Below are 13993 nucleotides of genomic sequence, written 5' to 3' on the forward strand. Positions count from 1 at the left end.
TTGGACATCCAACACTACATTTCTTGTGGCCAAGCAATCTTAGGAAGGGTGAACTTGTAATGTCCCTATTCCATTAATTCATCTTGTCCCATAAGCCCATTCCTTCAACTTTCTTGATATTCTCTAGAAAAAGTCTCTTTAAAGGGGGGATATATAGCATTTCCTCTTTAAATTTGTTGATTTCTGATAGTGCATTATGGGACTTACAAATTAACTTTTCAAAGAGGGTATTGATGCTGTCAAAGTGGGGGCGTTCAGTTATGGTGGCATTTCGACTTGAATAGCATTTTCTATTCTGGGAATGTAGTCAAATTATGGGTGCACTGGGATTCGGGCCCTCCTTTGTGCCATAAAATGAGGTGTTTGACTATTAGAAATGCTTCCCTTTCTACTTTAATATTTTTGCATTAGTGTTTTGTAGCTGATTTGAGGATGAAATCTCTTGAATCTTGATATTAGAGGACCCTTTGCTCCCCTTGGCAATCTCATCTAGGGGCTGCAATTGTGCTGAAGATATTTTGTTTCTTCAATTTTGGCGAGTGTTTGGTGGTCTATCATAACTAAATAGATGGCACACTCACCGAAAACTCGGCGAGTGACAAAAACTCGCCGAGTTTTTGGACCTGGTGAGTAGTAATGACTTCTACTCGCCAGGAAAACTCGCCGAGTTTTAAAGAAAAACTCGCTTGTGTTAGCATAACGGCTGAAAATGGCAAAAAATACATGCATTTTTTGTTTTTTGATATGGTTTTGGGCTGAGAAGGGGGAAACTCACTTGGAAGGGCCACGCCGAGAGCCCACTATGCCCTCAAGTAATCGCCGAGTTTTTTGGTTTGTCCATCAGGATTCTGTTGTGACCATTTCACACATCGCCCCATTGCAAATGGGGACCCCTGCTTTTTGCTTTCTAGGGTTTGTTTTCTAGGTCTTTCAGGGTTTTGTTAGTTAGCCTTTGCATTTTGAGTGTCGCCAAGGGGATCACCTGGATAGCAGGTCCTGCTGGAGTGATGTCCTGATCCTGAATTTGGCTAAGTCTGAAAGTCCTGATCCTGAAATTTGGCTAAGTCTGGAATGTCCTGATCCTAAAATTTGACCAAGTCTGGAAACTGAAAAACCTCCAAAAACTAGATTTTGCAATATAACTCCTGGAGGTCTGAAACCACTCTCAAACATCCTGAAAGTATATATGGAATATAACTTAAAGTATAAGAAAGAAGAACTTATACTTAAATGTTATATTCCATAAAAATTATCTTGATGGAGAGTTCAAAAAGTCAAATTTCGCTCCTAACCCTTCCTGAGGGTCCGAAGCGAATTTCGCTCCTGACCCTCTCAGGAGGTCCAAAGCGAATCTCGCTCCTAACCCTTGCTGAGGGTCCAGAGCGAAATTCATTATAAACTTCGTTTGCCACCTTGATTGAACTTGAAACCTTTTTCCTGGCCTTGAAAACGATCTTACCTTGCCTTGTGAAGTGATTTGAAACTTGAAGATTGAGCAGTTTAGCCTAGATTGTAAAAGTCGCTCCTGACCCTTGCTGAGGGTCCAAAGCGAAAATCTTATTGGGGCTTATTTTTCACTAATTTTGGCTAACTTGTTTTGTGCAGGGTCTCCCAGAAGGAAGATTGGACGTCACTTGGTGCAATTGAAGATTTGAAGGCATGAAAATTGATGAATTTTGGAGACTAAAGGAAAAATCGCTCCTGACCCTCAGAGAGGGCCCAGGGCGAGATTTTGATTTCCTTCATTTTGCAATGAAAAGAGACTAAGTTTTGAGCATGAAAGGGAAATGAGTGACTTTCTCCACCCACGTAAAGAAGTTTTGACTTGAAGTGATGGAGGACCTTGATGAAAATAGGAAAATCGCTCTTGACCCTCAGAGAGGGCCCAGGGCGAAGAATCTTATAGAGGTCATTGCTAGCCTTATTTGGTCGATTCGAGATGTCAAAGGCATGATGAAGGATGAAATGAGCATGATAAAGTATCCAGACTTGACTGAAGATGATGAGATGAAGGAGTTTCGCCCAGGAAAGGTAAAATCGCTCCTGACCCTTGCTGAGGGTCCAGAGCGATTTTCTTTATGTGCACATTTTTTGACCTTTCTTGGACATGAGAACTTATTCATAGCATGAAGCAAGGCGACATTTTCCTTGGCAAAGAAATTTCGTGATGAAAAGTGAAGCATTTTGGTCCAGGTAGCAAAAATCGCTCCTGACCCTCAGAGAGGGTCCAGAGCGAGATTTTCAAAAGTGCACTATTCTTGCAAGATCAAAATGATTTTTATGATTGGAAGGGATGAGGGAAAGCATGTTCTACCCGTTGAATATAATTTGGATGATCAACAAAAGAGGAAATCAACCCAAAATCAAAAAATCGCTCCTGACCCTCAGAGAGGGCCCATAGCGATTTTCCAGGTTTCTCTCCTTTGTTTGTGGAATTGAGACAAAATCTTGTGTGGATAGGAAGAGGATGTGATGTTTTATGCCTTAGAGGCAATTTGGAGTCCAAAAGATGAAGAAATATGCCTAAAACCAAAAAGTCGCTCCTGACCCTCTCTGAAGGCCCAGGGCGAAAATCACAAAAACTGCATGTTTTCTTCAAAAGGGTGCTAAGGCAAGGTTAGGCTAAGGTGAAGAGACCTCCAAAAGCATGATGAATGATGTTTTGATTTTGAAACTTGATGATTTTGGTCAGAAAGTGAAAAATCGCTCCTGACCCTCAGAGAGGGCTCAGAGCGAAAATGTTGGAAATCCTCATTTTTCCTTACAACAACGAAGCAAATTTGGATGGAGTGGATAAAGGAAGGATGTTGCTTAATGGCGAACAAATTTTTAATGAAAAATGATGGAGAATTAAGCCCAATTTGCAAAAAATCGCTCCTGACCCTTGCTGAGGGTCCAGGACGAAATTGACATTTCCACCTATTTTTCCTCATGCAAAATGTCAAATTTGAAGTGCAACACATTAACTGGATATCAATTTACCCTCCAGGAGATTTTCAAGTCAAGATGTGAAGTATTCAAGGCTAAAATTAGAAAATCGCTCCTGATCCTCAGAGAGGGTCCAGGGAGAAATCATCATGGAGTTTAATCAAGCCTTGTTTTGAAAATTAATATTCTCCAAATTGCATTTGATCGCCAGAATTGCTAATTTTGAGGCATTTGGAAAATTAAAATTAAATTAGCATTAAATTAAAGCATTTTGGCATTTAATAAATTGATTTTAAGCCTTAGAAAATTGAAATTTATTTGGAGGCATTTAAAATTAATTTTTAATAAAGCGCTCAAGGCCTTATTTTGTTTTTATTAGCCAGGTCGGCCCCCTTTTTTGAGATTTAACTTATTTTTTACCTCCTTTTTTGCCAAGTCAGCCTAGAGGAAGCAAAGGGGTGAGCGCTCTATATAATAGGAGATGCTTTGTTCAAGTTTTAATCATTCATTCATCCTTTTTCAAGTGCAAAGTTGAAGTGCGAATTGGAGGAGCGAAATATAGCATGTTGGAGGCGAAATTCTACTAATTGAGGAGCAATTTGAGGAGCGAAATCCAGAAGATTGGAGGCGAAGTTTGCTAAGTGTTGGAGGTTAATGGAGGCGTGATTCATCCAAGAGGAGGCTATGATTTAAACTTTGCCTAGCGAAATTCATTTTTCTTGCATCATTTCTTAGAGTTTAATACTCAAGAGGAGGTATGGCAAAATCATCTTGACACCCTTGTTTAAGGTTTGATTTTTGGACATTTGTTTTGGAAAAATCTAAGTATTACATGGTTAATTAGGAAATGATAACTCAAGATTTATCATGAAGTTTCCTAATTAAAATCTTAAATCTTCCTTTTAAGTCTAATTTCTACACTTCAAGATATAATACTAATTGTGAAATGTTGTGTAGGTGTCAAGATGGCGACTCCAAAGGCAGGAGCATCTACTAGTCGCCCGACTCTCTCCAAGATGATCAAGCAAGGATAAGGGCGACCTCCTCCAGCCTAGCATCGACAAGGACGGCCTTCCTCGGTCAAGCATCATCAGGAATGACTTCTTCCAATCCAGCATTTCAAGGCGAGGTGCATCAATCATCCTGCACATCAAAGACAAAAGAAGTTAGAGCAAGGGTTCGTTGAAGAAGCAGATAGTTTCAGAAGAGTTAATTAAAGCTAGCTTCTCAGCAACATCAAATTGGCATCAACCAAGTGTCGGACGAGGTGGCATCCCAGTCATCACTTCTCCAGTCGGATTGGTCCACCTCAGCATGTCCAGATTCAATGTACCTAACTCATGGGAGGTGGCACAAACTTCGATGTACCTACCCCAGCAATCCATTGGTCGATTTTTCCAGAGAAGACATGTGTCCTAAAGATGTAATTTTATCATTGGTCAAGCATTAAATGTTATGTAATGGTTGTAACAAACCCTAATTAGGGTTTTCATTATTGAATCTTGGCCATTGATCTCAAATTGATCTTAGCCATCGAATTGTATTGTGGGCATTATATAAGCCCCGACTCTTCATTTGTGAAAGGAATAATAGAAAGAGAATTAATAATAGAAGATAGATAGAGAGTAGTTAGAAGGTGGTTAGTCAGTTGATAGAGTAGCAATTAGAGTAGAATAGGAGGACAAGGCAAGAAATTGTTGCCATTGATTGTAAACAAACTCCATTTTCATTGAAGTAATGGTGAAGTGTGTCGTTTCTTGCAATATGCATGGTTTCTTGTTGAATCTTCAATTCTAGATGGTAGATGATTAGATCGAATGAAGGAAATTGTTGAATGCACCTGTGTGGAATCCATTTAATCCATACCACTAGCCTCTTACTGATTGTAAGGACGCCTTGTGTGGTCAACTGGAATGAAATGAGCTTAATCATAAGTCGTTACATGTCTATTGTTTCATGCATTTTCTTGAATGGTGATCATTGTCAGATGATGTACGATTTAAACATATTGGAAGCATCCCTTAGAAGATCGCACTGAGTTGGTGTTGAATTGTTCAGCCTAATGGTGAGACCTAGCCCAATAGGACTCCACCTAGTCATTCATCCATCTCCTCGCATTCTAGGTAGTAGAGTAGACTTCCTGAACCTTGCATCTTTTGCCATTTGTTTGTCTTCCAGTTAGTTAGTAAAATTTTGTGTTCCAGCAATATTCACAGCTAATCAAACGTTCAAGTCATCAAGTGTAAGTCCCCTTGTGATTCCAGCAAATCACATCATACCACTGGTGCTTATCCACACGTAGAGATCCTACAACAAAGAACCTTGAAGTCATCCCGATTGATCCTTTTCGCGACATCTTTAGCATTCGGAGACTTTATTCAAGAGAGGATAAGGTACCCTTTAGGTATTTTATTCTGTGTTTGGCTGTGTACAAAATACACGTCAACAGATGCATATATGGAATATAACATTTAAGTACAAGAGACATTTCCTACTTTAAGTTATATTCCATATATACTGTCGGGATGTTTGAGAGTGGTTTCGAACCTCCAGGAGTTATAATACAAAATCTAGTTTTTGGAGGATTCTTCAATTTTCCAGACTTAGTCAAATTTCAGGATCCTTCGGCGATGCCCCTTGACCCCAACTTGGGGGCGCTGCCCCCAAACCCCCGTCAAAAAATATAGGGGGAAATTGCGCTGATGGAAGTAGGGAAAATTTAACCTCCGAGTCTGATTAGGCTCCATATAACAACATAATTAGCATTGAAGAAATCCTGGTATTATACATTTTAGAGTTGAAAGTTTGAAACTATGAGTATGAATGATGAAATTTCAAATATGATGAAAGTTTGAAACTATGAGTATGAATGATGAAATTTCAAATATGATGAAAGTTTGAAACTAGTTTTAGCTAGAGTTGGGAAGAGGAAGTTGTATTTACTTTTGGTTTTACAAAAACTATTTACTATTTTGCTTCCAGCCATCAGCATTTCTCATGAGGATGCGATTTTGTAGGCACTTTGCATTTAAATATATCTAGAATGAGCTTGTTTCTTTTGTGTTATCATTTATTGACTCATTGGATGCATCTTCTCATTAAATTTTGCAAAAAAAATGCATTTTTTATTAAAATTAAGCGTGTTTTTACGTTGCCGAGTTTTTTGCCGAGTTTTTCTCGAGTTTTCGCCGAGTTTTTTTCTCAAGGGCTTGGCGAGTCGAGCCGAGTCGCGAGTAGTTCAACTATGATAACTATGCATAGTACATAGTCAATCAGTCTTGGAGAATTTGTTTGTAGGTCATCATATATGTTATAGGTTTGATGTAATAGCATGCTGTTATTATTATTTCCAGTTTTATTTTGTCAATAAAATTTAGTATTTTAGTGTGGTGTGTTGTTTATAAATTCAGGTGTATTAAGTTAGTTATACAATTTTTGTAATGTTTATTGCACTATAGGCCCGGTAATCAAAAACATGTAATTAAGAGAATTTTAGGCCATTATGACTGGAGAAGATTTTACTGAGAATTGACTTTGAGGAGGATTTTATTTTGTAATACCGAATTTGATTTGTGTAACCTATAAATTTTGCAGGATTACCAAAAATTATTGTGTATAGTGATAAATTTCCGTAATTACTGAACCTAATTGTTAAATGATTGTTCTAGTGTGCAGAGTGTGTGAGTGTAGATCATTATGCTCGGCTAGGAATTCCTCGTGGCTGCTCATTTGCTGAGGTATGGTGTTTTAATCATGTGGAGATATTGAGTTTGAAATCTAGGATCAGCTTATACTCAATTGAAGAAGTGGAATATATACCCAAGAACATTCTCATTGTATGCATCCTGTAGATATTGCTTTATAATTTCCTAAAATTAATTGAAGTTCAAGCATAACAGTGTGTGAAAATTTCCCCGTGTGAAAATTTCCCCCAGTTGACCATTCTTTTGTTAACAGCTTTAAAGCTGAAGGTGGCACAATCTAAATATGTTCAATACTTGAAATCACATATTTTCTAGAAATATATTAATGAGAAAATATGCAACATCTAGTGTTGAACATCATAGAAGAAGCCACCTTCAGCTTGAAATCTGTTAATAAAAAAATGATCAACAAAGGGGAATTTTCTAAATTACCTCAAGGAGTTTCTGAAGCTTTTCTTCAAATTAAATATTATACATTTTTTTAAACTTTATATGAAATTCTGTCAACATAGTATATAGTATTCTATAAAATGTGATCCATAATTGAATCTTCCCTATCAGCCTTCTTATAGCAGCCATTTCTATCTAAAATATATCAATTTGTTTCAACTATCATGACAACAATGAAACATCTTGAAACATGTTTACACCTCCAAAAGCAAGGTGCCACCTTTCCTAGTTCTCAAGTTGGTCAAAATTCCAAGAAAGTTTCCTTAAGGAAGTCGTTACCTTTTAGACTAATTTTCTCAACTGTAGCTTTTGAAAATAATTGAGAGTCCAACCTGAAACATTCACTATATGCATCACATGGGGCATACTAAATCATTGACAAGTGCAGGTGATAGTTTCACTTTCAAGTTTCAACAATGTATTTATTTCCATGGTGGCTCTTTGGGAAAATAGACCCTAATCTGTTACTAAACTTATTGACAATCTGAAAGAATTTTATTTTGACCTCTTGCAAAATGTGTTATGATGGTCTAAAATTAATTTTTTTTTTAATATCTTTACCTTCCAAAGATCAATTTTCATTTCTTTCTCCCTTTGAGATTGATGACTTATCCTCTATTCGTTGTTTTTTCTCTATCTTGTAATTGCCTTCAATAAATCTCAGGAATATAAGTTATCCTCAAATGTAAGGGTATTACAGGATAAGTCAATGCTTAAAATGTTTAGCAATAAGCAGCAAAGATATGTCACAAATTTGTTTGGATTCACTTACATACTCAATGGATGTCCATTTTTAATAAACAGATGAAACTGCAAACCAAATTTTGTGGAAGGATTGGAAGAAGTCCAAGAGTTTACTGTGTAGGATCTTCTTTGTTTTAACCCATTATGATTAATTGTTCTCCATTAAAATCGGAAATGGTGAATCATTCTCATGTGATAAACTCTTGAACTTTTTCAAGTGGTTACAAATGGCTAGAGCTATCCAAGCTACTTACATCAATTTGTTAAGATTCGCTTGATTAGTCTGTTGGCTTATCTATTAGAAATTGAAGTTTTACTTGATAGCCATTGTTCAACCTCTTTCTCTATGTAGATGAACACTCAAGAGATTTGGTTGAACTTTGTTTAGTTTCTATCTAACTCTTCATGACTTCATTTGAAGTTTACAATAGCTTTAGTTTGGGACCTATTTCCTACTTACATTGTTGATCTCTTGGTGTTTCACCATTATTCACAAGGTTCAACTGTTTAACCTATAACAAGCCATTCAATTCCTTCTGTAGCTTTTGGGAAAGGTTTTCAAATCTTGCTGGCATGACAAGATTACATATCTTCTTCAGGTCCTTGATATTGACTCTAAGGGGGTTGCCTACTGTTTAGAACTATTCAGTGACGGTCCTAATCTTCGTGAACATGGAATTAATTGAAGCATCCACAGGGAGATCGACAAAGGACATCTGAAGATGATATGAACAGAGATAAAGGAGCTTTTAGCTCCTATTCCTCTGCATTAGTTTTAGTCGTATATTCATTTTCAAGGTGGCCTATTCTGCACTTGTGCATATTAGGCATGCTTCATTGTTGTTTAAGATACTCTTTTGCCCAGTTTCAAGTTTGCTCCCATCAAGTTCACATGAAATCAGGAGATCATGTCGCACTAGAGTAGGACATTTTCAAACTTTGTCTTTGAGAGCTTGGATCAAAGATAAATCTTCAGATACTCTCTCCACTTGTTGTCCTTGGAAAGTACAACCGGCTGTTCAGACACTTGCAGGGATTCCCAGTGATGAGTGTTCAGGAAAGATGAGAAATGTTTAGCCTTTTTCTTTGGTAAATGCTCTAACCTAGATAAAATATCCTTTGTTTGATATCCACCCAAATTAACAGCTCTAGACAAATAACCTCTTACTTCCAGACATTGATTGGGTTGTCTTGTAAGAGATTTTGTGCCTAGATTAGATATACAAGTTTGGTCAGACAGTGTTGTTGCTAGAGGGATCAACAATTGCCAACCTCATTATTAATGTTCTTGATTTTTATAGGTCTTAAATGTTATGTAGTAACCCACCATAATTAACTCAACAAAATTGAGTATTCTTTTTTTTTGTGTGTTTAATTTAATCATTATGTTTTATTCAATTGCATACTCTGGGCATCCATCCATTTGGATTAGGCATTCATCCATCCGGGATGAGAATCTAACCATACGGGTTAGGCATTTGTCCATACGGGACATAAGATTTCATCTATCCAATACGGGATAGGCATCTACCCATACGGGGTAGGCATCTATCCAATCGGGATAGGAGGTGCTCTGGCCAGAGACTTAGACTCATCGAGACCATTCGGGTCCTGAGTCACTCACTAAGTACTACACTCTTCTAACAGAAGTGCACCGAGGTCGCCGTCCTTAGGAGTAATTAATAACATAATACAAGCTTGAATTCCGCCTCGGAATTTGGCTTAAAGCCTCAGGAAATCAAGCAAATCCATACGGGATTCCTTCCGAGTATGCATTGAATTACTTTTTCCAATTTAATTATCTTATCTTTCAAAATGGGATTCTTACTCAACCTTTCTTTACCAATCCTAGACCCCACCCACGAACACCTGAGTACGAGGGACAACTCCGTCCCAAGACTGCCTACATACCCGCTTCGGCACGGGATCAAGGCGTAAAGTATGTAGTTCTATTTTCTAATCTATGGTTTGATGTAAACTGATTTTATCCTTTTTATAATATTCATTCAATCATTTAAATAGCTTATCCAAAAAAATATAATAGAGTTTGTATTTTAAATCCAAAAGTGATAAAGGAGGGTTGTGACATCCTCCCCCCCTTAATTTGTGCATCGTCCCGATGCACTTATTGAATGCATCCAAAAGAGTCTATAGTTCATGATTAAAACAAATAAGGAAACAACTGTTGCATCTCCTTAGTATCTTCCCACGTGGCATTCTTTTCATCATACTGGTCCCATTGCACTTTGCACTGATCAACCTCTCTGTTGCGCAACTGGCACTGGTGCCTCTCCAAGATTCTGAATGGCTCTATCATTATTCCTCCCATTTCCTAGACCTGTAAAGCATCCCAATTCAAAATGTGTTTCTCATCAGGTACATATTTCTTAAGAAGAGATACATGGAAGACATCATGGATTCGGCTCAACTGGGGAGGTAAGGCCAACCGGTATGCAATTGGATTAATCCTTCCCAATATTTCAAAGGGCCCAACATAACGAGGTGCAAGCTTAGTCTTCTTCCCAAATCTTATGGAACTCTTGTGTGGCCTAACCCTTAGGAAGACTTTCTCTCCTACCTCAAACTCCCTTGGTGTTCTGATTTTGTCTGCATAACTTTTTTGCCTATCTGAGGCTTCCTTCAATCTTTGCCTAATTTCCTTTGTTTTCCTTTCCATCTCCTTCAACATATTTGGTCCAACAATTACTCTTTCTTCAAGACTATCCCAACTCAAAGGTGTTCGACATGGTCTACCATACAAAGCTTCGAAAGGTGCCATTCCCAAAGAGGTTTGATATGTATTATTGTAAGCAAACTCTACCAAAGGTAGGTACTCTTCCCATTTCCTCTATTGGTCCATGCAATACATGCGAAGTAGGTCTTCCATAATCTGATTTGTCCTTTCTGTCTGACCGTCGGTCTCAGGATGGTATGCGGTGCTAAAATTTAGTTGAGTTCCTAGAGCTGATTGAAGAGTGGTCCAAAACCTTGAAGTGAATCTAGCATCTCTATCTGATATGATTTTCTCTGGTATTCCATGCAACCTAAATATTTCCTTAACAAAGCGCCTAGCCAAGGTAGGTGCATCATCCGTCAGATTCCCTGGTATAAAGTGTGCCACCTTAGTGAGTTTGTCTATTACCACCATTATCGCATCATGCCTAGAAGGTGACATGGGTAACCCTTGTACAAAATCCATGCTAATAACTTGCCACTTGTGTTGAGGTACATCGTGCAATTGTAACAATCCAGCTCGATGTCTATGTTCTGCCTTTACTCTCTGACACTCCAAACATTTAGCCACATACTTGACAATGTCATTCTTCATCCCTTGCCAAAAGTATAACTTCTTTAGATCTGCATAAAGTTTGTTAACTCCTGGGTGCCCTGAATAAGGGGCATTGTGAGCCTTCGACAAGACTACTTCCCTTAAGTTCCTTGAATTAGGAATATAGATCCTATTATTGTATCTGAGCAAACCATCTTCATCTAATGTATACCCTTCGATCTTAGGATTGGTTGGATCGTATTCTAAAGTCAATTTGACTTGCTCATACCATGGGTCATGTCCTTGTTCATCCATTACTTGCCTTTTGAAAGAAGTTTTGAATGTTGCTATAGTCATCAAGTGTCTCCTTCTACTTAAGGCATCTGCCACCCTATTTTCCTTCCCCTTAATATATTCAATTTCAAAATCGTATTCACTTAGAAACTCTAACCACCTTCTTTGTTTGGCATTTAAGTGGGGTTGGGTAAAGATGTACTTTAGTCCTTGGTTATCTGGCTTCAATTCAAAGGGCTTCCCTAGCAAGAAGTGTCTCCATTTTTGTAGGGCATGCACAATCGCTGCCAACTCTAAGTCGTGGGGTGCATAATTGACTTCATGAGTCTTTAGCTTTTTGGATTCGTAAGCTACTACCCCTTCATCTTGGACAAGTAATCCTCCTAACCCTTCAATAGAAGCATCGGTTACGACTGTGAAGTGTCCATTTGGATCTAGTACCTTTAGAATGGGTGCTGAAGTTATTTTCCCTTTCAAAATTTGGAATGCCTTATCACTTTGTTCTGTCCACACAAACCTTTTACCCTTCCTTTGTAATGAGGTGATGGGGTTTGCTATCTTAGAAAATCCTTCCACAAACCTCCTATAGTAACCTGCTAGCCCCATAAAACTTCTTACTTCTGAAACGTTTTTAGGGATTGGCCATTCTACTATTGCCTTTATTTTATCTGGATCAACTGCTATTCCTTCCTTTGGTACTATATGCCCAAGGTAGTGAATCTTTTCCTCAAAGAAGGCACATTTGGACAATTTCCCATATAACTTATGTTCTCTCAACCTTTGCAAAACAATTTGTAGGTGTACTAAATGTTCCTCCTCATTTCTAGAGTAAATCAATATGTCATCCAGAAATACCAAAACAAATTTATCCAAGTAGTCATGTAGTACACTATTCATTAGGTTCATAAATGCAGCTGGGGCGTTGGTTACACCAAAAGGAACTACTGTGAATTCATAATGTCCATATCTAGACCTGAAGGCTATTTTCGGAATGTCTTCCTCCTTAATTCTGAGTTGATGGTACCCTGACCGGAGGTCTATCTTTGAGAAAACTGCTGCTCCTTTCATTTGGTCAAAAAGATCCTCTATGCGAGGTAAGGGATACCTATTCTTTATTGTGACCTTGTTCAACATCCTATAGTCGATGCATAGCCTTAAGGTTCCATCCTTCTTCTTAACAAATAAGACTGGTGCTCCCCATGGTGATACACTTGGCCTTATTAATCCCTTAGCTAAGAGTTCCTCTAATTGCATTTTGAGCTCTTGTAATTCAGTTGTGTTCATTCGGTAAGGTGCCCTTGATACTAGTTCAGCTCTTGGTAGTACTTCGATAGAAAAGTCAAACTTCCTTTTAGGAGGTAAGCCGGGTAACTCTTCTGGAAAAACATCCTTGAATTCTTTTAAGAAGGGGGTATTTTCAAAGGTTGTTGAATTTTCCTCTTTTCCTTCATCAATTTCAACCATATAGATTAAGCCTCCTCTTCTCCTTTCCTTCTTTAATTGCATGGCCGAGATGGTTTCTATATTAATGGGTTTAAACTTTCCTTTGATTTTGACCTTTTTCCCCCCATCATCCAAACATTCAACAATCTTGTTATAGCAATCTACATTAGCTTGATGGTCTGTTAACCAACTCATTCCAATAATTACATCATATAATCCTAGGGGTGCCACATAGAGATCTACCCTTGTTTCAAACTCAGGAAATTGTACCCTTGCCCTCGGCAAACACTTAGTTACTTCGCTAGTTGCCTTATCCCCATATTGAACCGTCCATGATGACTCCATTTGATTAACTTTTAATGCATATTTGCTTACTAATTCAGGTGAGATGAAACATTCAGATGATCTAGTGTCAATTAGAATTGAAATTGGTTGTTCAAATAGTGTACCTGTAGTTTCCACAGGAACATTCTGGTATCTTCCTCTTCGGTTCCTAACTGCTGCATGAATCCTTTGTTGGGGCCCTTGTTGGGGTTGGTTGGCCCTAATTTGTCCTTGCATTCTAGGGCATTCTCTAGCAAAATGGTTTTCCCCACACATGAAGCATCCACCTAGAGGACCCCTCCTACCTTGATTTCTAGGGGGATCATTCCTTGTTTCATTGGCCCTGGGTGGATAAGTTATCCTGTTCTGCTAGTCATTCCTGTTATAGTTGCCTCTATTATTATTGCCCCTGTTATTATTATTATTATTTCCATTCCTTTGATATTGATTAGGAGGTGGTCTTCTTTTGGAAGAATTATTCCTCTGACCCTTGTTGAAATTAGTGTTTCCATTGAATTCTTGCTTCCTTTTAAATGAGTGGTTCCCATTATAGTTCCGTCCTGCTAGTGTTTGAATCTTCCTCTCTTGCCTTAGGGACTTTTCAAGTACTTCATTCATGTTTTTGGGTCCATGCATGTCAACTTCTGCCCCTATGTTGGTATTTAACCCCAAAATGAACTTCCTTGCTTGGCCTTCTTCATCTTTCTGGTACATAGGTACATACTTAAGCAACTTGGCGAACTTATCCCAATATTGTTGAACGGATAGGGGCCCTTGACGTAGATTATGGAATTCTGTCACCTTCTCATCAAACAACAATTGAGGGAGCCACCTATCT

The 13993-nt window shown here is 38.2% G+C and overlaps 1 protein-coding gene across 3 annotated transcripts in view; it reads left to right on the forward strand.

Annotated features, from left to right (window-relative positions):
- The window catches only part of LOC131069164 (NAD(P)H-quinone oxidoreductase subunit U, chloroplastic), a 76015-nt gene that overhangs the window by 30247 nt on the left and 31775 nt on the right, over positions 1 to 13993 (forward strand). For all 3 annotated transcript variants that reach the window (XR_009112116.2, XM_058004519.2, XM_058004518.2), the window contains exon 2: positions 6604 to 6665. Coding sequence is in view for 2 of the 3 variants with exons in the window: in XM_058004519.2 (XP_057860502.1) it covers positions 6604 to 6665 (62 nt within the window). In the remaining variant the exon portion in view is untranslated. The remainder of the gene's footprint in view (positions 1 to 6603; positions 6666 to 13993) is intronic.

The sequence above is a fragment of the Cryptomeria japonica genome, chromosome 5 (assembly GCF_030272615.1).
Source record: "Cryptomeria japonica chromosome 5, Sugi_1.0, whole genome shotgun sequence".
NCBI classification, from domain to species: domain Eukaryota; kingdom Viridiplantae; phylum Streptophyta; class Pinopsida; order Cupressales; family Cupressaceae; genus Cryptomeria; species Cryptomeria japonica.